The sequence below is a fragment of the Lacerta agilis genome, chromosome 11 (assembly GCF_009819535.1).
Source record: "Lacerta agilis isolate rLacAgi1 chromosome 11, rLacAgi1.pri, whole genome shotgun sequence".
NCBI classification, from domain to species: domain Eukaryota; kingdom Metazoa; phylum Chordata; class Lepidosauria; order Squamata; family Lacertidae; genus Lacerta; species Lacerta agilis.
In genome coordinates, this window is record NC_046322.1 from 52223606 (window position 1) to 52250823 (window position 27218).

Sequence of the window (27218 nt, forward strand, 5' to 3'; positions counted from 1 at the left end):
GGGAGGGTGAGATATAAATAAAAATTTATTTATCATATTTATTTATTTCTGTCCTGCTTCCACACAGTGGATGGAATTTTCCCATATTCCCCCTCTCAACCCTTTTTTAAATTAAATAAATAAATGTGGAAATGGTATGCATATCCAATTGTGCAATCTTCAAAAGGGATGTGATGTTTCAGCCGGTCCCTAAAAGCAGTAGCTTGTTGCTATGGGTATGCTTAAAAATAGTCAGTGCAACATGGAACAATCTAGTCCTTCCAGTCTCTTCACCTGCCACCAGCCTCTTTCCACGCTTCTCCCCACCTGATATAGGGTTGTCATATTTCAAGAAGTGGAAATCCAGACACAAACAAATTGCTGACCTTTGAAAAAAAATATTATTCCCAAAGTTGTTGAGCTTTCAGTTATGTTGCCGGGACAAACCGCCACTTTTCATCACTTCCGTCATTGAATGAAGGAATGAATCTTCTATTTGCGTCAGCTGTCGGCCATGGCAATAAAACAACAATATGATATACAGAGAATAGAAATAAAAAGTCAATTGTATAAAATACATTTTAGGGTTTTGAATCAGTAGTCAAATGGTGGATTTCCATCACTGAAATCCCAGTAATGTCTTGGGAAATCTAGGCATATGGCAACCCGGCCTGACACCCAACTGCCTGTGCAGAGGGTGGAGCGCTGTACATTTCCATCTGCTAATTTTAAAATCAGCTACTTTTTGCAAGAAATCCCCCTGTATGTTTTATTTCCATATATTCAATATCTCTGCTTAGACAAGAAGCTTACTGGGAGACCTTGGGTCAGTCATTATTTGTTAATCAAACATCCGGGTTGTGCCTCATTGTTGTTGACCAAAACTCCTTGAAGAAAAGGTGGAATCTAAATATACAGTGGTACCTCGGGTTACAGACGCTTCAGGTTACAGACGCTTCAGGTTACAGACTCCGCTAACCCAGAAATAGTACCTCGGGTTAAGAACTTTGCTTCAGGATGAGAACAGAAATCGTGTGGCGGCGGCGTGGCAGCAGCGGGGGGCCCCATTAGCTAAAGTGGTACCTCAGGCTAAGAACAGTTTCAGGTTAAGAACGGACCTCCAGAACGAATTAAGTTCTTAACCCGAGGTACCACTGTACTAAAATAAATTATACAGTCTTCTCCTTTTAAAACTTGCCTACCAAGGCTATTAAACAGTTGAGAAGTAAATCACAGATGTGTCAGTTACGAACATCTGACCTGGAGCTGTTATTGATGCCTATGTGAAAGCTATTCGTTGTTTTGACTGTGTTTATTGATTAAACAATTATTTAAGCCTCTACAGATCTTTTATTAATTTCTTTAGTCCTCAGTCACACTGATCTAGCCAATGTTCACTGGATGCTGACAGAGGTGACCCCATTTACTAACTGTAGAAGGAGAATTATGATCCCTGGAGCTCTGTCTACCATTGATTGTAGATGTTTCGACCAAGACCCAGAAATAGAGCATCATTCATGAATCTAGCATCACCAATATGTGTATTATAGGGAACAGTGGGGTGTATTCAAATAGCTTTTACTCAGAGTTAGACCCATTGTAATTAAGGGACCTACATGAGTCATGGTCATTAATTTCAGTTGCTCTGCTCTGAGTAAAAGTTAGTTGAGTGCAACCCTCTGCCAGATACAGAGCACTTACTGTTGGTAACAATTCATGGGAAGAAAAAAAGATGAAGCAATTTTTGGTCTAGATTCAGTAAAAACAAACAAACAAACAGTGCAGCTTGCCAGATGGAATGGCCCTTCCTCTTCTACCATATATGTGATTCTAGTACTTCTCCCAATTCATCCGAGCCATTTTGGGGGGGTACCAGGGGCTGAGTGGAGGAGAGGCAGGAGGAAGTCCTATTACACAAGCTTCATGCAAGGCTTTCACTGATGGGACTTGTTCCCCAAGTGTATTGTGGCACTTTAAAGATAAGCAGATTTGTCATGGCATACGTTTGCGTGGACCAGTCTACTTTGATCAATTTGCTGTTACTTTGCTGGAGCAAATTATTATTATTATTAGTATTTAAATTGGTGCACCGGCTTATACCCGCAGGACTCAGGGCAGTTCACAAGATAAAATCACAATACAAAAACAAAAAAAATGTATAATAAAAACAAAAACAGGAACAACCTGATAATCCCCTCTCCCCAACACATTTCAAAAGGGCATTGGGTGTCAATCAGCCGGAGGCTTGGTTAAAGAGGAATGTTTTCGCATGACGACTAAAGGTGTATAATGAAGGCATCTCCCTTCATTACCTCCCTGGGGAGAATATTCCACAAAAGGGGGAAATTAATAGGGCTCCCTCTCTGGAAAACCCAGCAAGATAATAATTTGATTTGGGTGTATTCTGTTGTGGCAGAAGTGATTCGGCTCTGAAGAGCATTATGCTGCCATTAAGTGTGTATCTAAGGCTGCAATCCTATACACACTTACCTGGGAGTAACTCAGCAGGACTTACATTCGAGTAGACATGCACCGGGCTTGCCCTGCACATCTTTAACTGCAAGACATGAGGCAGCGCAGTCAGCTTGCAACTTGAAAGAAGGACTTTCTTCTTTTTACTTGAATGAATATTATGCAAATGAGCTCCTCGCAGACTCTGTGTGAATTATGATCCTTTGATGTAAAAGGGAGGAGCACGCTCAAGGGGAACGTAGGCCAAATGAAGTGATTACTTCTGCCTTAGAAAGAGAGAGAGAAATGTGTGGCATATTTTAGAGATGAAGTATCTCGAAGAGCTCCAATACTTCAGAAACCGAATACTTTACCTGAACCAAGTTGCCATAGTACTTCACATTTAAATGGTTTTCCCTCTTTTAAATAGCTTTCACCTTTAAAAAAGCATCCAAAAGCAATTTTGATACCTCATCAGAGGCATAGGGTGCTTGGGAACAGCTGCTTCATGACTTTTTAAAAAAAAATTACAAAGAGGGGACATCTCTTCACTTACTTAATGTTATCCTCCATGTGTAAACTTCATTAAAATTGCTTACAACAATATAGGGTTACCTCCAAGTATAAGCTCAGGATATTTTTTAAACATATGTTGAGATGTGACTTATTGTTTTTACATGGAAACTATTCCAGATCTATCTCCACGCAAATGTCTGGTCTTTATAGATACGATGTTGCCTATTATGATCACAACTGAGTAACTACAGTGGTACCTTGGGTTACCAACTTAATTTGTTCCAGAGGTCCGTTCTTAACCCGGAACTGCTCTTAACCTGAAGCGCGCTTTCGCTAATGGGGCTTCCCACTGCCACCACGCCGGCGGTGTGCGTTTTCTATTCTCTTCCTGGGGCAAAGTTCACAACCTGTAGCAACTACTTCCAGGTTAGCGGAGTTTGTAACCAAAGCATTTGTAACCCAAGGTACCACTGTAAATAAATGAGTTAGAGTCTCTGAGATTGTGTGTTGTTTTGTGGGGATGGGGGGCATTTAATGCTTACACTCCAATCCAAAGAGCCCTGGGAGAGAAAGTCGAGGACCTTGAACCTGGCTCAGTAGTAGTTGGCCATGTGCTCCCATTTGCAGTCAGGCTGTCACATTATGCACCAACCTGAGCTTCCAGACCAAGCCAAGGACAGCCCCAAACAGAACGCAATGCAGTAATCCAGTCATGAAGTTGCCAATGCATGAACTACAGAGGTCAGGCTACAATGGCCAATTTCAAACCACTGTTTATGAAACTAAAAACACTAAACTATAGTTAATCTAAAATAGAAATAGAAGCTTCCATTATTATTATTCTTGTAGCCATGGTGGGGAACGATAAAGAAGCCGGAGTCTGCAAGCTCGGGGTTCAATGTAGCTTGTTCTCATAATGATAAACAATGGCTTATTGTTATATCTGAGCACAGCTGTTACGTTTGTCAGTCGGCAGAACTAATATTCCTGACTTGGCAGAGAAATCAACTTCCGTTTTAGTTTCAAGAAGCTTCAGGGGAAAACAACAAAGCAGACTCCCAGCAATATACAATGGCTTTGCTTTATTTGAATCCATTCAAAAATGTTTCTCCTTAAAGCAAATGAGAAGCAAGGGGGTAGTTTGGGTTTAAACTGAGCAGTACAACAGAGCTCATTCTCATGGGGGGGGCAGAATACTTTTAAGTCAGAGCTTCTTTGACAAACTTTTAAGAATAGCTGGTCTAGTCTTGCCTAGGTACAATGTTCAAAATACTGTTTTGTTTTTTTTTACCTTCTAGCAATCCATTACAGTGGTACCTTGGTTTGCATACATCTTGGTTTGCATATGTTTCAGATTAAAAACACGTCAAACTCAGAAGTGTGTGTCCCGGTTTGCAACCGTTTTTGGGATTACAACCCCCCCTTTTTTGGATTATGAACAATTTTTTGGGGGGAGGCCCCATTGGCGGAAGCGCGCCTTGGGTTACAACCTGTTTTGGTTTACAAATGGACCTCTGGAATGGATTATGGTTGTAAACCAAGGTACCACTGTACAACTAAAAGGTAAAGGACCCCTGGAGGGTTACGTCCAGTCAAAGGCGACTGTGGGGTTGTGATGCTCATCTTGCTTACAGTCCTGCCAACTGCTAGGTTGGCAGGAGCTGGGACAGAGCAATGGGAGATCACCCCATCACTGGGATTCAAACCGCCAACCTTCTGATCAGCAAGCCCAAGAGGTTCAGTGGTTTAGACTACAGCGACACCCATGTCCCTTATATCACCTGTTTATGGAGATAAAAGTAAAGGTAAAGGGACCCCTGACCGTTAGGTCCAGTCGCGGACAACTTTGGGGTTGCGGCGCTCATCTTGCTTTATTGGCTGAGGGAGCCAGCCTACAGCTTCTGGGTCATGTGGACAGCATGACTAAGCCATAGCTGTCAACTCCCCCCCCCTTTAAGGGAAATTCCCTTATTCCGAATAGGATTCCTCACAAGAAAAGGGAAAAGTTGACAGCTATGGACTAAGCCACTTCTGGCGAACCAGAGCAGCACACAGAAACGCCATTTACCTTCCCGCCAGAGCAGTACCTATTTATCTACTTGCACTTTGACGTGCTTTCGAACTGCTAGGTTGGCAGGAGCAGGGACCGAGCAGCGGGAGCTCCCCCCGTTTATGAAGATATATATCTTTATGGAGATAGGTTTCTGTATATATACAAGTTTCAATCAGCCATTCAGTTTTGTGTCAACTACAGTTTTCCTTGAGGTTTTGTGTGTATGTGTATAGATAGAAAGATATAAAAAAATTCCATTCTTCCACTCTGAACTAATTTCTCCTTCCAATATTTTCCCTGTTCTAAAGGTGCTGGTGGCTGGACTCCACTCATATCAAATAAATATCAATGGCTGCAGATTGATCTTGGCGAAAGAACTGAAATTACCGCAGTGGCAACCCAAGGTGGATATGGGAGTTCTGACTGGGTAACAAGCTACCTGCTGATGTTTAGTGACAGTGGAAGGAACTGGAAGCAGTATCGTCAAGAGGAAAGCATTTGGGTATGTTCTGTTAGTGACAAGCACCGCTGATGTTTTCAGTATGGTAATCACATTTGTGTGCATTTCTGCGCCATTTTTCATCAGGCTAATTTACATAGGAAGTTTGAAATTTCTGAGTAAACAGAGGTGAATCTCCCTTTGTAAGATACAGATTGGATAGAGTTCTACCTTTTGTTCAGTTAACAAATATTTTTTTTCCCCTGTGGAATATGTAAGGTGTTTATATCACCATTTGCTTATTATTATTATTATTATTATTATTATTATTATTATTATTATTATTTCTAACTGTTGTTGTGACTTGGAAAGAAAGAAAATAACTTTACTGTTTTCTCACAGGGACTATATTGGGTGTGTAGTGAATTTAGTCTAAAACATTAGAAAATAAATATAAATCTTGATGTTTTCAAAACTCAAAGCCGAAGTTCAGTAAAACTAGGTTTATACAACATTGGTCAATGAACTATGTGGATGCCTATGACAACAGATATGATTTTGTGCTTGCAGCACACAATATATAAAATATACATAAAGCTTTACATACTTGTACATTAGAGCTGGAATCCTATATACTTCTCTTGAAGTAATTCCCATTTTACTCAGTGGGGCTTAGTTCTGAGTAGAGACACTTAGGAATGTGACGTAAGCCAAGGGCCCCAAGAAGACATTATCTGAACCCCATTTATTAATGTGTTGATTTATTTAATAGTATTTATTAGTATTTCGAATTCTTAGCAGTGTAGAACTTCTCCACCTTATCATTTTTGTAATATGATAAATGTGAAATATGAAAAATGATACACACATATTGTTGTGTGCGTGTTTTGTAAAGGGGATGCACTGAACAATGTGTATATTACAGTAAAATGAAAGGGTAGATCATGTGATAATATGAAAAAAAAAACTTCTCAACCCTATCATTTTGTATGCATACTGAAAAATGCATACAGTGGTCACATAAAAAGAAAACAAACATTTTGAATATTCTATTGCTATTGATAAACAATTATTTATAATGAATGTTTGCTGTTCCCTTATGCAAAAGCAGCTGTAGTGGGAGAATCAGGAAGGTCTGATAATGACGTTGAGTTATTGTGTGGAGCTGGGTCTTGGTTGCTGGATTCAGAAGCCTTCAGAGCATTCCATTAATTATTACTAGCAAAGTGAATTTTGGTTCGCTGAAGTTTGCTACATATGGGATCACCCTCTTAACTTGGGGTGAGCCCCTACATGCCTCTGCTCTGTTCTGAAGGATGGAAGGTGGAAGAGAAGGCCATCTGCTATTGGAAATCCACGTGGAGAGAAGCCCACTAGATGGAGTTATCTTTATACCAGAACTTTCCACCTTTAGTGCAGAGCAGAAACAGGACGAGGAGGGGGGTCAGAGAGGCCCTAAACTTACCAGGTCTGCTCCTTCATGGCTGGTGACCTTGCTCCCTCACCAGGGGAAATTCCTTTAGGAATCTCCTGCAGGTAAGGCTGATGGCGCAAATTCATCCCCATGGTGGTGGGAATGCCATTGCTGCTGTGATAGTCTGTTCAAAAGGCAGAGTAACTTTTAAATATAGTAGTTTGTATCCAGTGATTGGCAAGCAGGAGACACAGCTCATGTAACCAGTCTTTCCCTTCCTATGTTGTGTCCTGTAGCCCTGGAAAACCTCTCCAGCTGGTCAGGGGCACTTACTGAACATTGTGAGAGCTGTAGCAGGGAGAGGAAATTTCATGGGGAATTGGGCTATTGCCTTTACTGTTTGTCTGTGTATGCCTGTGTTTACCAGTTCCTGGGAAATGCACTGTTGCGCTCATGACATGCTTGCAAGCATTATTTTGGCATCTGGTTGGCCACTGTGATAACAGGATACTAGACTAGATGGGCCTTTGCCCAGATCCATTACTCTTTGACTGAAATCATCAAAGGATTCCTGAATTTTAGACAATTTTTCCTGATTTTCTAAGTTTCTTCAGAGAATCTTTTCAGGGAAAGTGAAAGTTTGGTTGTGCAAACTGCTTATTGCTCATATAACGTAAGATACAGCCCTACATGACAGCATATTAAATCAATTTTCTTTGTCCTAATCCACTTTTATCTAACTCAGGGCTTGAACAGTTTAGTGTGACTGCTTAGCCACTTGCTATCATGATCTTATGCATAGGTCATTTAGTTAGATTTTGAATTCTGCGGAAAATATGGCAGCCTTGAGGCCTATAAGGAGCAATAAACCTGTTTCTTTTGTGTGTTGTTAAAGGTGGTTAATCTCTGACAGTGTGATGTTGTAAGTGCTTTTAGGGGTGTATTTATTTTCAGTCATTGACCAGATTAGTTTATAATCCAGTAAAATTTAACTGAGGTATTGAAGCATTAAAATTACAACCAATTTTCAGAAGAGGTTTTATGTAGAATGAATGCAATAGGTTAAAGGGATAAAAGCAGCAAACTGAAGTTGTTACAAATGAAAACTTACAATCAAAGGCCCACATTCTAAAAAACAATGAGATTAAATCATTTCCGGTCCGTATAGTTAAAGCTATGGTTTTCCCAGTAGTAATGTACGGAAGTGAGAGCTGGACCATCAAGAAGGCTGATCGCCGAAGAATTGATGCTTTTGAATTATGGTGCTGGAGGAGACTCTTGAGAGTCCCATGGACTGCAAGAAGATCAAACCTATCCATTCTCAAAGAAATCAGCCCTGAGTGCTCACTAGAAGGACAGATCCTGAAGTTGAGGCTCCAGTACTTTGGCCACCTCATGAGAAGAGAAGACTCCCTAGAAAAGACCCTGATGTTGGGAAAGATGGAGGGCACAAGGAGAAGGGGACGACAGAGGATGAGATGGTTGGACAGTGTTCTCGAAGCGAGTGGCATGAGTTTGGCCAAACTGCGAGAGGCAGTGAAGGATAGGCGTGCCTGGCGTGCTCTGGTCCATGGGGTCACGAAGAGTCGGACACGACTGAACGACTGAACAACAACAAATCATTTCCTTTTGTTAGGCCAAGACACCCGCAACTGTTGTCAATGATCTATTTAGTTATTAATACTTATATTCCGCCTGCCATGGCTGGAGCTCAAGGTGTCATACATGGTTCTCTGCCTCCCATTTTATTCTCGCAACATCACTTTGAAGTAGGTTAGACTAAGATATATTGACTGGCCCAAGTAAACTTTATGACCAAGTGTAGATTTGTCCTCGGATGTTACCACTGGTCCTAGTCCAGAACTCTAAGCACTTTGCCCTACACAGGCTGAATTGAAATGGAAAAATCTGCTGGTATCTTACATATTGCTCAGGAAGTAAGACTTCAGTGCTAATCCCATTTACCTGGGAATATATCCCTTTGATGAGTTAATCCCATGGGAGTCAGTACCCTGAACTCAATGAAACTTCTTTTCTGAGTAGTTAGTTTGCAATAAGCACAAGACTAGCCCAAATCCTTGTTTACTCTACAACCAACGAACACATCATGCCTTGATGCAGAAAAAAACATGGTTTGGTTTATTTTGTTTGTTTTATATATATTTTAGGATTTTTTATTTTTATTTTTTGAAATTCTAGCGTGACTTTTAGTAAATGAATAAATCATTAATCCAGAGAGCATATCTCCAGAGGCACTTGAAAGTGACACAACTCTCTGATGTCTAAGATGAGGGCCTGTGAATAGGGATGGGGAGAAATTCATTCAGTCCACTTTTCACAGTGAATTAAGCCAATTTGATGTTCCGGAACTTGCTGATCAGAATGCAGCTATCACTCAAATTCTGCACTTCTTCAGTTTTTGCGATGCAGTTTTGGTCTGAAAAATGAGGCACAAAAATATGTATTTTAGGTAAAAATGCACACACATATTATTGTGGTTTTTTTAAGGAGGTGCACTGAACAATGTGTATATATAGTAAAACTGCACACAATTTACATACATTCTTTTGGAAAGTGGAGCAATAGAAGTTAATTCAACAGCTTCTGATGCACATGACCTTGCTACCTGAACATGTCGCACAGATGGTTCATTGAAGCGACATTGTTCTCTGTCCTGTATGAAGGATGTAAGGTCATAGTTATGTTGTGAATCATATTATGCAAGCAATGTATTTCTCTGGGTAGCATATGTATTTTGGATAAAACAATTATCATTTATGTAGACATTATTAAAATGAAATATTTATGTGAGTGTCAGTAAAAAGGAAACATTTGCATTCAATACTGAGTGCATTCTAGCATTCATTACCCTCTTATTCTTAGTGGATATTACATGTTTCTTAGAGAATAATTAGGCACCTATTTGATGTCAAGACAGAATTTCTGTTTTGCTATATTTTATTAACAGGGCCCCATTGAAACATTTGTCAGAGGTAGTTTTTTCTACCAATCTGGGCTGAATTTCTCTATCATTTGTAATTGTCCTTCGCAGCATCACTCCCAACCATTCCCTCAACTATTATTCATGGTAATGGAAAATGATTTGCCAATCTATAATTCTTGGGACCAGCCTCTGTATCTTTTCAGTCTGAATACTTTTGACCAGCCTCCAATTTTCTGGTGCAGCAGCTGTACTTAATGATAAAAACGCATATTTTTGTACAAGACTTTGCCCTTCTAAAGGGGATTCATTTAATCTTTGCAAGAGATTAACTCAGCTCAAATTAACTTTATATGTTTCCCCTGTTAATTCCGTTAAAGAGGTATTGATTATGAACAGTGGAGAATACTCTCCTGAATTCGGTGTCCAATGATATGAGCTTCAGGGTCTTCCTGTTGGCATGAGGACAGGACTGGTTTCGACTGTTGGCACTTTATCCTGGCCTTAGCTTTTCACTGATGTAGGAACAGCTATTACTCTCTCCTTACTTTCCTGAGGGCCAGTTGCTGTGATAGCCAGATGCAAAGGGGGATCGGGCCCTACACCTTTAATTGTTCTAGAAGAGGAAATTTCAGCAGCTGTAGTTTGCGTGTCGAGGTCCCCAAACCACCCCTCAAGGAAAACACACTTCACACCAGATATAAGTTTTAGGTTTTTAGCATTAATTTGGCCACAACTTTATTGAATACAAAATAAGTGAGTGGTTGCTTAGGCATTGGTTAAGACTATCTGTCCCTTTGGGGACAGAACTGACATCCGCCCGCCTGTGGAGTCCGTATAGGGGAAAACACTTTGGGGAGAGAATGTGCGCCCGTTCTCCCCAAATGCTCCCAGGGGCTCTTGCGTGGGCCCTGGCCCTCGACCGGGGGAAACGGACAAGCATGGTGAGCCCCTGGATTCCTTTAACGGAATTCCCCACGCAGCAGCAGCTTTGAAGGGGCAACCACAGCCAACTCTGCCCCTCCTAAACCAATTTATAACCAATGCCTAACCGCCAACCTTACAAGTTGTGACTAATTGCTACGCAGTAGGCGAAAACCAGATGGCACCAGCCAATCAGCCAAATGGAAAAATTCCTACCAGGCCCCTGCTCCAACGCAGACGACCCCATGACAGGCATAGCAAGGTCAATGCAGAGGCCTAATAACAGGGCGGGAGGGCGGGTGGGTGATCTGATGCACGAAGCCAGGAGGGCTCCGACGCTGAGTGCAGGGTCATTTATAGGCTCTGGACTGTCCATCAACAAGTTGCAACATATGAATCTCCCCAACGACAGCCAGAGCCCAATCACAGTAGTGGCCATCCATACAAACCCGCCCAGCAGCAGAGGGGTGACTTGCTAGCCCCCACCGCAACACGTGCTCTCCATGAAGGAGAACACACTTTATAGAGCAACTTCCTCCTTCCACCTTATCAGTTTCCTTCAAACCTCCTATAAAGGCTTCCCAAGAATCTTTTGGAGCTACCCATTCCTTATCGCAGATGAATGTGCTAGTTGTCACACTCTTGAATGTGCTAGTTTGGGTCACACTCTTGTCTTTGGTCACACAGCCCTTGTGCAATTATTTAGTATAATTCAGTTACTCTAAAAGCTGCTGTTCAAATTCAAGATAAACTGAAGGAAAAGTAGACTGTAAAACTCACATTTTCATAAAAACGAAACATAATTTACCAGGTTTTAAAAGGTCGGCTTCCTGCCACAGTCCTCCAACCAGTTACCTTGCTCAAAGAATAATTTATAAAATAAATAAATGAAAATTTAATCTAGATTAAGTGGTTTAAGGATCGAAGACACTGTACGTTTTGCAGAAAGTTCCGTCATTTAAGTTATATCCCCAAAAAAGTTTACATGGATCAATATTAAAGAAATACCAGATATAAGGAAGTATGGATGATGATGCATTGACTTAATCTCAGAGTAAAGACCAAGACAATTTATATTCAGCACAATGTGTGCCAGTCAGGGAATTGAGACTTAAACAACAAAGGCTATAATGTGCATCTAAGTCCATCTTGTTCCAGAGTTTATGGAAGCTGATGCTTTATAGGAATTAAAAGTTCACAGATCAAACATATCAATGTATTCTTTTTCACCACAATTGCACTGCTGACAAGGTGATAAGGAGCAGTGGGAATGAAATCTGCCTCTTGGAGAACAGTGAGGTCAATGTAATAGTTGAGTGTGTTGAGTATTTTGCAAATAGGTTTAAAGGCCGCAACCTGAGGCTAAGGATATTACGCCTCTGCAAGGACTCGTTTTGCTGCTCATTTCGTTTTGATTTTGGTGATAATCATTTATCAGCAAACCACTGTAACAATCTCAGAAATGGTTCCGCATACTCCCAGTTCTCAAACGTTGGTTGATGTGCTACCTCTTCTTGAGTCTCATATAACTGAAACTCATCTTACATCCCAACTCTTTGACAAATAGCAATGATTCTGAAGTAGAACATACATCTTGCATGCGCAAGTCCCAAGTTCAATCCCCAGCAGATCCAGAGAAAGAGATGAAAAAGTCTCCTGTCTACCAACTCCATCTGGTACGCAGGCTGAGACGCTACCTGCCCACAGACTGTCTCGCCAGAGTCTAGCATGCTCTAGCTATCTTCCGCTTGGACTACTGCAATGTGTTCTACATGGGAGTACCTTTGAAGGTGACCTGGAAACTACAACTAATCCAGAATGTGGCAGCTAGACTAGTGACTGGGAGTGGCCACTGAGACAGGTCCTGAAAGACCTACATTGGCTCCCAGTATGTTTCCGAGCACAATTCAAAGTGTTGGTGCTGACCTTTAAAGCCCTAAATGGCCTCAGCTCAGTATACCTGAAGGAGTGTCTCCACCCCCATCGTTCAGCCCGGACACTGAAGTCCAGCTCCGAGGGCCTTCTGACAGTTCCCTCACTGCGAGAAGTGAGGTTACAGGGAACCAGGCAGAGGGTCTTCTTGGTAGTGGCACCCGCCCTGTGGAACACCCTCCCACCAGATGTCAAAGAGAAAAACAACTATGAGACTTTTAGAAGACATCTGAAGGCAGCCCTGTTTAGGGAAGCTTTTAATGTTTGACGGACTATTGTATTTTAATATTTTGTTGGAAGCTGCCCAGAGTGGCTGGGGAAACCCAGCCAGATGGGTGGGGTATAAATAAATTATTATTATTATTATTATTATTATTATTATTATTATTATTATTATTATTATCATCATCATCATCATTGTATACCCTGTGATGTTTTATAACGAAATATCTAATATTGTTCTAATAATGTTAAACAGGTCCAGCCCTAGTCAGCACAGGCTGGTGAGTTAAACTGTTTCTTGGGTGTTTTTTTGTGAATTTACAGAATAGCAATGCATATATAACGTTAGTGATTCATATATATTATCTCAGTAATCCTAACAATTATGTAGCATGGTATCAATATTCTGTTTTTTTCCCCTAGGCACATTCTAGGATCCCAATATGAGAGATCCCCTGTCTTACCCATGTTTCCCTAGCTTTTAGAATGTGCAGAAATAATTATCTACAGCTACAAGGAAGGCACGATGTGCAGGATTCACTATCATAGCAGAAATGAGATATGAGCAGTGTCAAGCTGTTTATCTCCAAAGAGCAGTTCCCACAGCTATGGGAACTTATTCCTGGGAATGTGCCCCTCTCAACAATTAGCAACACAGTACATTATCGCAGTGCAGACTGACCCAGATTTTCCAATCTGACAGGCCCCAAATCTCAGCTTGTCGGCTGTGATGCTTCAACCATTTTGAAATAGCTTGCTGAGATTTCAGGAGGCTGGGCCATACCCCATGTGAAGTAATTGAATTTACAAGCAGTAATTTAAAGAATCCATATTTCAAGAAATTCAGCCGTCCGCTGTCACTCAGAAAGTCAGTCAAGTTGGAGAGCCAGTCTGGCACAGTGAATTGTATGTTGGACCTGGAAGAGACCTGGGGAGGGAATCAATCACACAATGCTAAGAGGAGAACTCCCATCAGAATAAGAATTTCGGCTTCCCTGATGGAATTGTGTGCCTCCCCACCCACGCACCCCCCACCCCAGTGTTCTGGGGGTTCCTTGAACCCCTCCAGAATGAATTTGGCAGTGGACTCTGGGGGGAAAGCCCCACTGCACTACCAGAAATTCTTGTGCAGGCTTCCGCTGGCAACTGACCCTTGGCTTCCAATCTTCAGGCTTTCATTGAAACTCAAGTTGAACTAGATGTTATATCTCAGCCTATGTTCTGCCTTGGCAAGGGACAGTTGCAAATCTCCATAGTTGCATATCCTTGCCTTCAAGGCATACAGTGGTACCTCGGTTTAAGTTACAGGTGGGTAGCCGTGTTGGTCTGCCATAGTCAGAACAAAATAAAATAAAAAGTTCTTTCCAGTAGCACCTTAGAGACCAACTGAGTTTGTTCTTGGTATGAGCTTTCGTGTGCATGCACACTTCTTCAGATACACTGAGACGGAAGTCACCAAACCCTTAAATACAGTGAGGGAGTGGGGAGGGGTATTACTCAGAGGGTGGTGGGAATGGGTGATCAGCTGATAGGTGTGGAAAACCTGTTGACTACTCTTAACGGCTGCAATTAGTCTTGCAGGGAAGGCAAGGGGTGAGATGGCTAAAGATAGCTTTGTCATGTATAATGAGATAAGAATCCAATGTCTTTGTTCAGACCAGGTTTCTCCATGGTTTTAAGTTTGGTGATTAGTTGTAATTCAGCCACTTCTCTTTCCAGTCTATTTCTGAAATTTCTTTGTATTAAGACAGCTACTTTGAGATCTTTTATAGAATGTCCTGGGAGACTGAAGTGTTCTCCTACTGGTTTCTCTGTCTTGTGATTCCTCGGTTTAAGAACAGCTTAGCTTATGAAGAACTTGGATTAAGAATGCTGCAAACCCGGAAATAGGTGTTTTGGTAAACCAAGTTACCACTGTATTCCAAAGGCTTTAAATGTGAATACTAAATAATTCCCTTTCCCTAAAGCCCAGACGTATAAGATGTTTTAACTCTTACTAGTCCCTGCTTGAGCACATGGTAGACAGCGACTATATTATGAATGTCTCTGTATCTTTCTCTCATTGGATCTTTCAGTTCAAAGCCATACGTATGCAAAGCTGCAACACAGGTCTTTAATATACTTGTCACAACAGGCGAGTCTGGAGTGACTGACTCAAAAAGAGAACAGGAATGTTGATTCTCCAACCCCTGTAATGCTGTAGAGGGCAAAACATGCTAAAAGGCTATAAATGTTTCTTTGATTTCCCCTCCTAGCCATAATGGGTGGTATTCAATGCTAGTCCTATTAACTGAAGTTAGTAAACATGACTAAGTTAGAACAAAATAAAATAAAAAAATCCTTCTAGTAGCACCTTAGAGACCAACTACCGTAAGTTTGTTCTTGGTATGAGCTTTCATGTGCATGCAAACTTAGTTGGTCTCTAAGGTGCTACTGGAAGGAACTTTTTGTTTTGTTTTGTTTTGACTATGGCAGACCAACACGCCTACCTACCTGTAACTATGACTAAGTTAGGTTCATGAATTTCAAAGGGTCTATTGTGAGTAGGACTTGGTGAGTTTCCCATTGCAATATGGTTGACCACTGTGAGAACAGGATGCTAGGGGACTTTGGTCTGATTTAACAGGGCTTTTTTAATCCCCTGTGTGTGCAACTCAAACCGTCTCTTTTAAAGTTTTGGGATCCGAAGTCGATATGGCATATTTTAGTTGCATTTTCTTTGAAACCAAAACTAAAGCCCTGCCACACACCATGATATATGGCTTCATGGGATCCTGCTGTTGTGTTTTGAGCAGTAATTAATAGCACTTTAATTAATGAAAGTTGATGAAAATCATTTTATCTCCTCCCAGCTCTTTGCCACAGTCCCCTTTAGAGTTTGTGACCTTCATTGACTAATTTTCATAGGGATTAGGTATATTGCACCATGAACAATCCTCATTATCTTCTGAGCGATAACCAGGAATGACCTTTTGCCCTTTTACTTGCAGTTTTAATGAATGCTAGCAATGGTTCTGTATTTTTTTTAAAGGGACATTCATTCTGTTATCAAGTTTGGAACTTGCAGACCTTTTTGCTTTAACTAAATACTGCCTTCCTTTCCTCCTCAGTATTCCTACAGTGGCCTGGCACTGCCTCAATAAAATTTTTGCTGATTGTTCTCTCCATTTATGCAAAATAGAGTTGTTGTTGTTTTATGTTCCAATTGAAAACCTGCTGATAGTACAGTAGAGGATAGGCATTATGCCTGAATTTAATATTCATCAATATTATTTTCAGGTGCTATTGATCTGTTTACTGCCCTTCCTAAAAATATCCATTGTGCATAGTTCTTTACTTGATTTATAGTTCATGTGGAAAGAACATATTTGCAACTTCAGCAGGCTAGATCAGAGTCTAGAGAATGCTTTGGAAAAGTTTGAAATCATTTTTTTGAAAGAAAAAAAGTCTGAATGAATATTAAGGAACCATTGTAATTAATTGCTCCTGCTAGTCTACATCTGTATAACCGAGTTGGTTTCACCTTCTTGAGTGCTCATGAGAATACGAATGCAGGCTGATGGAACATAATGTGAGATGACATTTCTGTCTTCATATATATCCCTGATGTTCTCTCTGTCCACCACCCGGACAGCCACAGCTACTGTTGAACTGGCTTTTAGCCCAATTTCAGGGGTCCACTTTAGCTGCAACGATGATGCCAATAGACTTTTATGCCATTGCAGATAAAGCTGCATCCTACATTTGGCAAAGGCAGTAGAGCTATGCGACTGAGGCTCGCTTATCTTTCACCCAAACTCTGACAAACGTAAAATAAAGGTGTAGGGATGTTCTTTATTAATAAGCTCTGCAGGCATTATGATGGCCCTTCTGGTGGTGTGTAAGAGATCCTTTGTATATTAGATCCTTTGCAAACCCAATGAGCAGCGCACGAAGTAGCACTGCAGTAAAGCAAGTATTCACTGTATCAGCACAGGAGCTAGGTCAAATTTTGCACAATCCCTCTGCCAGCGTTTGTAAGGAATACTTTGCCTGACTCTGCAACTTATAATTCTCATGGCCCATGGACTTCTGGTATTGATTAAATTATAATATATCAGAATTCTTAAGGTGACACTGTATAAGAGGGTTGGGTGACCTATTTGTTTTGTCTGTGCCCTGCAGTTGGTAGATTCAATTGGTTTCCAGACTTGTTCCTGGTTTGTTTTTTAAGTTGATGCAAATGGCTAGCTATACTGCAGAAATGTTGGCTGGGCTCTGGTACTGTGAATAATATAGGGCTGTTAGCTTGAAATATCCGACTGAAAGACAACTCTAGAAAAGTATGCACCATTCTTAAATACCTTAAGCAAATAATAATAATAATAATAATAATAATAATAATAATAATAATAATAATTTATTATTTGTACCCCGCCCATCTGGCTGGGTCTCCCCAGCCACTCTGGGCAGCTTCCATCAAATATTAAAATATATTTAAAATATCACAGATTAAAAACTTGCATTTTAGACATGTAACCTGGGAGTACCGTATATTCTGGCGTATAAACCTACTTTTTAATCCAGGAAAATCTTCTCAAAAGTCGGGGGTCGTCTTATACGCCGGGTGGAGAATCTGCAGTTGAGTATATCTCAAACTCTATATTTTAACTGGAGAAGTTGGGGTGCGTCTTATACACCCAGTTGTCTTATATGCCAGAAAATACAGTAAGCCCTATTGAGCCCAATGGGGTTTACCTCTCAGTACATATGTATAACATTGTGCTAAACAGTTTATTATTTCCAATTATATCCCATCCATAAATTGGAGAGAACTGCACTATTAGTGACTTTCAGGAAGCAGTATAAAAGCACAGCTCTCTTGTAATTTAACGCACATGTAAAAGTTCATTATCATCTCTCTTTCTCTCCCCTTCTTTCCCTTTGCATAGTTTCATTGATTTTTCCAGAGCATAAATGGTGGGGAGGATACCGACTCTTGCAGTCGAACTCAAAGGCATTAGTAGTAAAATCTGACAAACTGACTGTGGCATGTGAAATAGTATATAATAAATCAGAGAGAAATGTAACCAGAGGAAAACTGCAGATGTTATGCTTCAGTTCTGGCACCCTAACCGTAAACGCATTTGAATTTATTAAAAGTCTTACATATTTCAATAGTAGAATTTTCTGCCAAGTAATTCTGCTTAGGAGCACAACTTTGGTAAAAAATAAATAAAGTTAATCTACACACTTTATGTAGGAAAAAAAGGAATACATTAAGTTAGACATACAGTGTTACCTCTGGTTACGTACTTAATTCGTTCCGGAGGTCCGTTCTTAACCTGAAACTATTCTTAACCTGAAGCACCACTTTAGCCAATGGGACATCCTGCTGCCGCTGTGCCACCAGAGCATGATTTCTGTTCTTATCCTGAAGCAAAGCTCTTTTTTAAAAAGTATATTTATTAACTTTTTCAAAACATCAACAAAATACATACAACAAACAAATACAACTATTACAAACAAACTAGAAAAATAAAAAATAAAAACTGAAACAAAGTTCTTAACCTGAAGCGTTATTTCTGGGTTAGCGGAGTATGTAACCTGAAGCGTATGTAACCCGAGGTACCACTGTATTGTCCATCTAGCTCAGTATTGTCTACACTAGGAATATGGGTGGCACTGTGGTCTAAACCACTGAGCCTCTTGGGCTTGCCGATCGGAAGGTCAGCAGTTCGAATCCCCATGACGGGTTCAGTTCCCGTTGCTCTGTCCCAGCTCCTGCCAACCTAGCAGTTCAAAAACATGCCAGTGCAAGTAGATAAATAGGTACCACCGCGGCAGGAAGGTAAACGGCATTTCCTTGCACTCTGGCTTACGTCACGGTGTCCCGTTGCACCAAAAGCGGTTTAGTCATGCTGGCCACATAACCCGGAAAGCTGTGTGTGTAGACAAACGCCGGCTCCCTCAGCCTGAAAGCGAGATGAGCACCGCAACCCCATAGTCATCTTTGGCTGGACTTAACCATCTGGGAGTCCTTTACCATTTTTATCTTTTTGTCTACACTAACTGGCAGAGGTGCTCCAGAGTTTTTGACAGAAACCTTCTCTGGTGCTGTAAGGGAACCTGACCTGTTCTACATGCAAAACAGATGCTCTGCCATTTAACCACAGCCCTTTGCCAAAAGAAGAAGAAGAAGAAGAAGAAGAAGAAGAAGAAGAAGAAGAAGAAGAAGAAGAAGAGTTTGTTCTTGATATCCCGCTTTATCACTACCCTAAGGAGTCTCAAAGCGGCTAATATTCTCCTTTCCCTTCCTCCCTCACAACAAACACTCTGTGAAGTGAGTGGGGCTGAGAGACTTCAAAGAAGTGTGACTAGCCCAAGGTCACCCAGCAGCTGCATGTGGAGGAGCGGAGACGCGAACCCGGTTCCCCAGATTACGAGTCTACCGCTCTTAACCACTACACCACACTGGCTCTTGACATCTTAAAGAGAAGCCTTCCATACTGAGGCCCACTTATTACTCTTCATGTCATAGAAACAAATTTGAGGTGCCAAACTTTCCATTGCCTTCCCATTTTAATTCAGTGGAATTCATGATAATAGTGGATAGTTCACTGTCTCAAGAGACTATTTTTGTCACTTGATGTTTAAATATAATATTTTTAAAACACCTTAGTATGAGAGGCACTGCATGATTGTAAATATTATTACAATCTGTTGGTTTAATTGAAACAAGTACAACCTAAATAGTTGTTTTCTGGAACATGTCCCAGGAAATTGATATTGCTTAATAACACTAAATGTTAATGTCTCAAACTTAATTTGCACATTCCCACTAAAGAATACATTCATTACTTCACAATAATTGAAGTGTTTTGAAGCTTAAAAGAGAAATGCAATCTCTCCCCCCCCCACCTCTCTAGTTTTATTTCATATATGTATAATACACTCAATGCAAGTTTTTCTGGCACTTTGGAAAGCAGCCCAATCCTCGCTTTGTAATCTGTTGAATTCCATTCATGTGGTTTGGATTCAAAGCAGCTTCATTAAGAATAACCCTCTGTTCCCCACCGTTCACAATTATGGAGAATCAGGATGCAGCTATAAAAATTTCCCTTTGTGACAGGAGTCAATGAAATTTGCAGGCACACCAGTCCTTTGAGAGTTGGTCAAACTTCCCAAATTACAGCCATATGCATGCAGGGTTAGGGAGTTTGATGATTTTTAAGAAAAAGAAAAGTCATTTCCTTTTGGATTCTTGGGGACAGAACTGGATGAATTTTGCAACCATGGTTGCCCCTTCTGAGGACATAAAGCCTTCCAAATTTCAGAAGACTAAAGGCTGCTGTACTGGTTTGGGTGGGCAAATAAAGGAGTGATTTGACCCTCCATAGTGTTTTGAGGGGCAATTGGTCTGAAACTTATGTTAGAGATGCTCCTGAGTAACAAACCTGCTGATTTGCAGACAAATTGGTCTGGGAGTTTTAGCGCTATGCATCTTTCAAGTTGGTTTGGGAATGGAAGGAAAGGGCACTCACTTCCCACCCTGTGGCTTTGTTTATATTAATGTATTCCCACCCAAAAACCTCCCCTCTGATGGAAAGCAAGCATGTCACTAGTGAGGGAACTCTCCCCCATCCCCACACATTTCCCCACAAGTTTCATTTCTGGAAAGCTCCACCCTTACCCTCCTGTAACTCTAGCTCACCCTTATGGTTAGTGAATGAAGCACCCTTTTTAAAAAGCTAGGCATGTTGTTGTTGTTGTTTAGTTGTTTAGTCATGTCCGACTCTTCGTGAGCCCATGGACCAGAGCATGCCAGGCACTTCTGTCTTCCACTGCCTCCTGCAGTTTGGTCAAACTCATGTTGGTAGCTTCAAGAACACTGTCCAACCATCTCATCCTCTGTTGTCCCCTTCTCCTTCTGCCCTCAATCTTTCCCAACATCAGGGTCTTTTCTAGGGAGTCTTCTCTTCTCATGAGGTAGCCAAAGTATTGGAGCCTCAGCTTCAGGATCTGTCCTTCCAGTGAGCACTCAGGGCTGATTTCTTTAAGGATGGATATGTTTGATCTTCTTGCAGTCCATGGGACTCTCGAGAGTCTCCTCCAGCACCATAATTCAAAAGCATCAATTCTTCAGTGATCAGCCTTCTTTATGGTCCAGCTCTAACTTCCATACAAGCAAGGCATAAAGACACAATATTATACACACTTTATACAGTGAGGGTTTTATTTGGGGGGGAGGGGGTTACATCCAAGTCACAAAGCACCATTAAGAGCTCTGGCTGGTTGCCAGACTATCCCATCATGCCTCATGGGAACTCTTTCACTCTGCCAAGGTCTAAAGTTGTTGTTTAATGGTCTCCTTTTGGTGGTCTATTTGCAATGGCATAAATGCAGTTAAAAAGTTTTGTGGTATATGCAACATGAAAATGGCAACAGCACATCACTAATATACCATTCTTGAGGTTAGGAAAGCAGACCTTGAAGTATTGAGAATTTTACATCATCTTTGGTCTTGGTCTGACCTCTTAAGAAAACTAAATTGATTTATCCACATTGCTGTTCCTGAGAAGTGTCTCTTGGCAGTCCAGCAATCTACTTCAGATTACTCATTCAAATATATGCCTACTACTATGTTAGCAATACAATTTCTCATAGATTACCCTTCTAGCCAGCTATGGGTGGCCGTGTGCTTTTAAAAATAATGTATTGATTACAAGATAACCCATGACCATTAGCTATCGAACACAATGGCTTGTAAATTCATCAACCATACACCTAAAGGGGAATTCTTGCCAATTCCCCTTCAATCTGCAGCCTCACCCATGCTATTCCCAGTGGTCCCCAACCACCAGGAGCTGATTTGTAAGGGTGCAGAGAGGGGGGGGAATGAAACACATTTTATGAATGCAAAACCTATTCGATGTAAATATGGGAAGTTAGATCCAAGACAATATGTTAATTGTGAAAAACATAAGCAGTAAGAATGCCAAGATGCTGTTGTTTAGACAATATTCCACAAATGTATTGATTGCAATATTGGTTATAATATGCAGGCAGGTGTTTGGGACTGCAAGGATGTGGACAGGTCATCCTGATCTTGAATCCTCTTTATCTTTCCTCCTGCCATAGCTGGTGTGCCACAACCACCCAGCCCTCAACCCTTCATATGGCCAATGTGGGTCATCTAGAGGCCCTGTGTTCATGTGCCTACCAGGAAGGGACAGGTAATTTTCTGTAGTGACCCCACAGCTATAGCACTCCATCCCCTGAACTCGACAGACAGACAAGTTCTCATTGATAGCATTTAGGCAGGCTCTAAAAATGTTTTTGTTCAGGATTGCTTTTGATGATCGGATTTAATAGGCAGGGGTCTCCATCGTTAGTCTTATGATTGGTTTATATGATATGATGATCTGAAATGCTTTTGCTGCTGTTATTATGACTGTTCTTATGTTGTTTATATTTGATGTGGTTTTAAATTGCTTCAAATGTTACAAACTGCTATGGAATTTTTTATTTTTTATTTTGGTAAGTATCTAACCTATATTTGCTTGCGCAGTGAAACTACCACCCCACCCATGAACCTCTAGAATATGTTCCAGAGCAGATTTGGGGAGGGTGCAAGGCATGCCGGGGAGAAAGCGTGACATTCTGTTGCACAAGGAGCAATCTTTGGGCTGATGGAAGAACTGACATGGATACCAGAGTCCTTGCACAGTAGTTAATATTTTTTACAGGACAAATAAATAAAAATCTAGTTGCCACATTGTAGTCAATCTCTGCCAGTGAGCAATGTGAGCCCTCCTATTTGTTTGCAAACTTGTGGAATGAAGTGCTATGTTATTAATGTAATATGTTTCTATTTATTATGTATTTAATGTAGAATGGCCCAAAAGGCATGGGTTTCTTAGGAACACACACTTTCTTCTGCTGCTGCTTGCGTTGCAATGTCTGAAGTGGAACTTATGCATCTCCCCATGGATAGAGATGTGAATCATCTCCCCATCTGGAGCTCATGCTCCTTATACCACAGGGAGATGCAAGTTCTGCTTCGCTGATACATGAAATGAAAGTCATTTGTGCTTCTTGTATCTCTCACTCACCCTTCACATTTTGTACCACTCGAAACGTCTTCATTAAAAGCATTTAAAATCCTTTACAGGGCAATTTCAGAGGAGCAATGGATAAGTTTTTGAGGGGTGGGTCCAGTGGGTCTGAGTTGCTCATTCAAATTGTTTAGATACCCTGCTGTCTTGACGAAAAACTGTCTGCTTCTAAATACAGTGGTACCTCTGGTTACGAACGCTTCAGGTTATGAAGTAGCTGCTCCTGGTTGTGAACTTTGCCCCAGGATGCGAATGGAAACCTCATGCTGGAGGCGCGCGTGCAGTGGGAGGCCCCATTAGCGAAAGTGTGCCTCAGGATAAGAATAGTTTCAGCTTAAGAATGGACCTCCGGAATGAATTAAGTTTGTAACCAGAGGTACCACTGTACCAGTTTCTGGAAACCACAGACATCTGGTTGGTCATCGTAAGAACAGGATGCTGGGCTAGATGGACCATGGGACTGATCCTGCATTCTTACATTCTTACATTCAAAGAAGGATCAGTGTGGGGTGGGCTCTCCTCTTTCAACCTCTGATGTTGGGATTATGACCTCACCTGTCAATTGTGATGCCACAGTGGCACCATCCAATTGCCAGGTGAGTTGTTGTGCTCATTTGTCAAAGTTAGCCCATGGAAGCAAATCCATTTAAAAAATAATAATAATTTTGGTGTTCCATAAATGTGGGGGTTCTTCATCCACCTGACCTGATGATGTGCCCAATCTAGATTTCTCCTAGTTCAGGGTCAGCCTCACTATGCTTAAGTGATTCTGGGATAAAAAATTCCTAAAGCTACAATTACTCTTAGCAAATACTCTGTTATTTGTTCAGGGCAGTGTTCGTTATATGTGGTTAAAAGAATTCTGAACTTAAATTCCAGCTGTTCCAATTTTAGGGTTCTCAACCTAGCAATTCATAGGCACTTAAATGCATGTAGAGAGGATTAAAAAGCTATACATTTCTATTAGTTCTGAAAGGATTTCTGAATTTGTTTGTTCTTTTAAACTCCATTTCGAAATGTAGCAGTCCCACTGAGTAAGAAGACTGTACATGGATATAGAAAAATTACTTGCATTTCTTTAAGTAGCCTTTTATTAATTTTCACAGGCATGTGCTGCTAAAAATGCACTTGACATTTTTTAAACAACAACAACAACAACAACAACAGAATCACTCCAAAAGCAAATTAGGGTATTTAAAGTTATAAGGTTTGTCCACAGTCAGGAACCTGACAGTCAAGAATCTTGGTACGCAAGTCATTTCGTTGTTCCATCTACCTCAGTTTTGTCTACTTGACTGGCAATGACTCTTCAGGACTTCAGACAGGGTTCTCTCCCAGTTTTTTTCTGGAGATTCCAGGGATTGGACCTTGCACCTTCTACATACAAACCAGATGTTCTACCATGGAGCTATGCCCCTTCCATGCTAATCACAATATTTGGTGTTGCCTTAATTTCCCTCTCAAATCAAATTGGTTCTGCTCGGTAGAACTAGTAGATCTGGGTTGTTCCACATTTGGATCATATTTTGAAGGGACAAGTTTCTGAATGCTATTATATTTGGGAAAGGAGAACAAGTATGAGAGACTGACAGAGAAGTGAAATTTACTTCTCATTCGTTTTAGAGTGCTTCTGTTCCCTTTCTAGGCAACAAGGAGTTATTAAAAACACACACAGACAAATTGAATAATTAGTTTGTATTCTGTATGCAACATCTTCAAATATCTACACAGGAGACTGGCCAGAACATCCCCAGATGTTTGTTCAGTTAAGGGCTGATCCACACTTCCATTTCGTCTATGAGTTCTAGGTATGGGTCCAATGGGATTTTCTTTTGTTCCACTGCTTTTCAGGGAGAACCCACTATTTAACATTGAATTGGAACAAATGCCAATTGAAATTTGTTCTGATTCAGCGGTAATCATTGGTGTTTCCCAGGGAATATGGGGCGACGAAAGAACATCTCTCGGACCCAGTCCTGACCCACAGGCCTAAATGAGGACCCCTGTGACTGGTTTGGTACAGGGATACCAAAGAAGGGAGGAGCGGGTGGCGCTGTGGTCTAAACCACAGAGCCACTTGGGCTTGCCGATCAGGAAGTCGGTGGTTTGAATCCCCACGACGGTGTGAGCTCCCGTTGCTCTCTCCCGGATCCTGCCAACCTAGCAGTTCAAAAGCACACTAGTGCAAGTAGATAAAAAGGTACTGCTGCAGCGGGAAGGTAAATGGCTTTTTCGTGCACTCTGGCTTATGTCACGGTGTCCCGCTGCATCAGAAGCGGTTTAGTTATGCTGGCCACATGACCCGGAAAGCTGTCTGTGGACAAATGCTGGCTCCCTCGGTCTGAAAGCGAGATGAGGGCCATAATCCCATAGTCGCCTTTGACTGGACTTAACTGTCCAGGGTTCCTTTACCTTTACCAAAGAAGGATGTCAACAAACTCCAGTGTGGTCAATTGTAGTGCTTCATCAGAATAAAGAGTAAACTCACAACACTGTTACAGGCTCATGACAGACAATAAAGCAGAAGGAGGTCATCGTGTATTTAAGTTTTGCTTCAACCAAAGGCAAGCTATGTAAACTGGCATCAATAGCCTAATTAACTCACCCCAGGCTTGGAGGACCCTTCCCAAATCACATCCAACTCTCAGTTAAAAGAGTAGCTGACAGGAAGGCAGCGTGAGAAGCAGACTAGCTATAGAACCCAAGGACACAAATAATCATAGCCCCAAAGCAAGACAATCAGCATTTATCAAAGCAAACATATAAAGATATGCAAAATCATTCTCGCAGTAGCAAAAAATTATATTGACTGTTGTCAGGAACTGGGCGGAGAAGGAATGGTGAAGGAGGAATGAAGACAGTATAGATTTACAACAAGGATTTTTGGGAGGTCACAGCTCAGACGCAGATGAGGGGGAAAGTTGGGCAATAATGGGAGAGAGGAGGAGGAAGAGGAGGCAGAACCGGAGTGGCAGTTGGCTGACATGGTGTCTTTAGAAAGCATTCTAGACCAACCATCTCCCAGAACCTGCCGAGCTTTAAAAGTAGGAGAGCAAAGAGCTCAAAGACAGAGGGCATGTAGCAGCACCTGTGGAGGAGATGGTGAGAATGATGAATGAGGAAGTGGGAGAGACGGGGGGGGGGGGGAGATTCACTTGGGACAACGCCATTTTCCAAAAGGCTGGGGTCTATAGCTTCTCTCTGTAAATATTGAAATAAAAAGGGACGGTAAGAAACTTTCCCTTGTCTTTATACTTTTCTTGGCAACTAGCCGGGAGCCGCTGATGGCATCCTGACAACTATCAAGATGGCACTTACATGCCTTCCGGAACATTTTCATTGCTTGGTTCTGGCACAAACCCATACCTAGAAGTCATAGAGCAAATGGAATAAATTGTGGGACAAAGAGAAGTGTGGATGAGCCCTGGGAGCTGTACCATCAGTTCCTTTTCTCGGCAATTGCAAAATTCAAAGAGCTGCAAATTTTGAAGGATGGTTGTGTTTTGCAAGTCTTTGAATTTTGCAGTGTAGTTTGCAATGTATAAATGCAGCCATTCTGCCATTGCAGAAGCATGTTCATTCTGCTTTTTATTATAGCTAAGGCTACAGTTCTGCAAAGCTTCATTCAAGATGCTATAACTGTTACTTTGATTAATTGTGCTGAAAATCTTGATAATAGTACATGCAATCCAGAGTCACAGGCCTGCTCATGATGGTAATTTTTATGTTGAGGCTTAAAGCAGTAATTAAGAATGAGGGGGCAATTCAGACTTTTGTTAACTGACTAAAAACCACTTCTGGACATCAGAGGGAAGTAACCCCTAATCTTGACTTTCATGTGCAATAATGAAAAAGCAGTGTCTTATAATTTAAAATTAAAATAGGAAGCATGCCAAATTCATGTGTCAGACTTGCGGCAGTACTACACTTACCTACTGTGGCAAAAGCCCCAAGTGTCCTTTGGGTTCTGTCCACCATGGTTTAAGATGGATATTGACAAACTGGAACTTGTTCAAAGGAGGGTAACAAATAGATTAATGAGCCTAGATGCCAAATCCTTAGAGGGAGGGCTGAAGAAGCTGGACATGTTTAGCCTGGAGAAGAGTCAACCAAGAGGTAACATGATAGCCATCTCCAAACATTTGAAAGTGCCATTTCATGGAGCATATTTGTTTTCTGTTGTTCCTTTGGACCAAACATCAGTGGGTTCTAATCGCAAAAGTGGTTTTTGACTGAATATTTAACTTACT

General features: G+C 41.2%; 1 protein-coding gene across 1 annotated transcript in view; it reads left to right on the forward strand.

Annotated features, from left to right (window-relative positions):
• Positions 1-27218, forward strand: part of LOC117055078 (contactin-associated protein-like 4) — a 259168-nt gene that overhangs the window by 86693 nt on the left and 145257 nt on the right. Inside the window, exon 3 of the mRNA XM_033164421.1 lies at positions 5308-5501. Coding sequence (XP_033020312.1) covers positions 5308-5501 — 194 coding nt within the window. The remainder of the gene's footprint in view (positions 1-5307; positions 5502-27218) is intronic.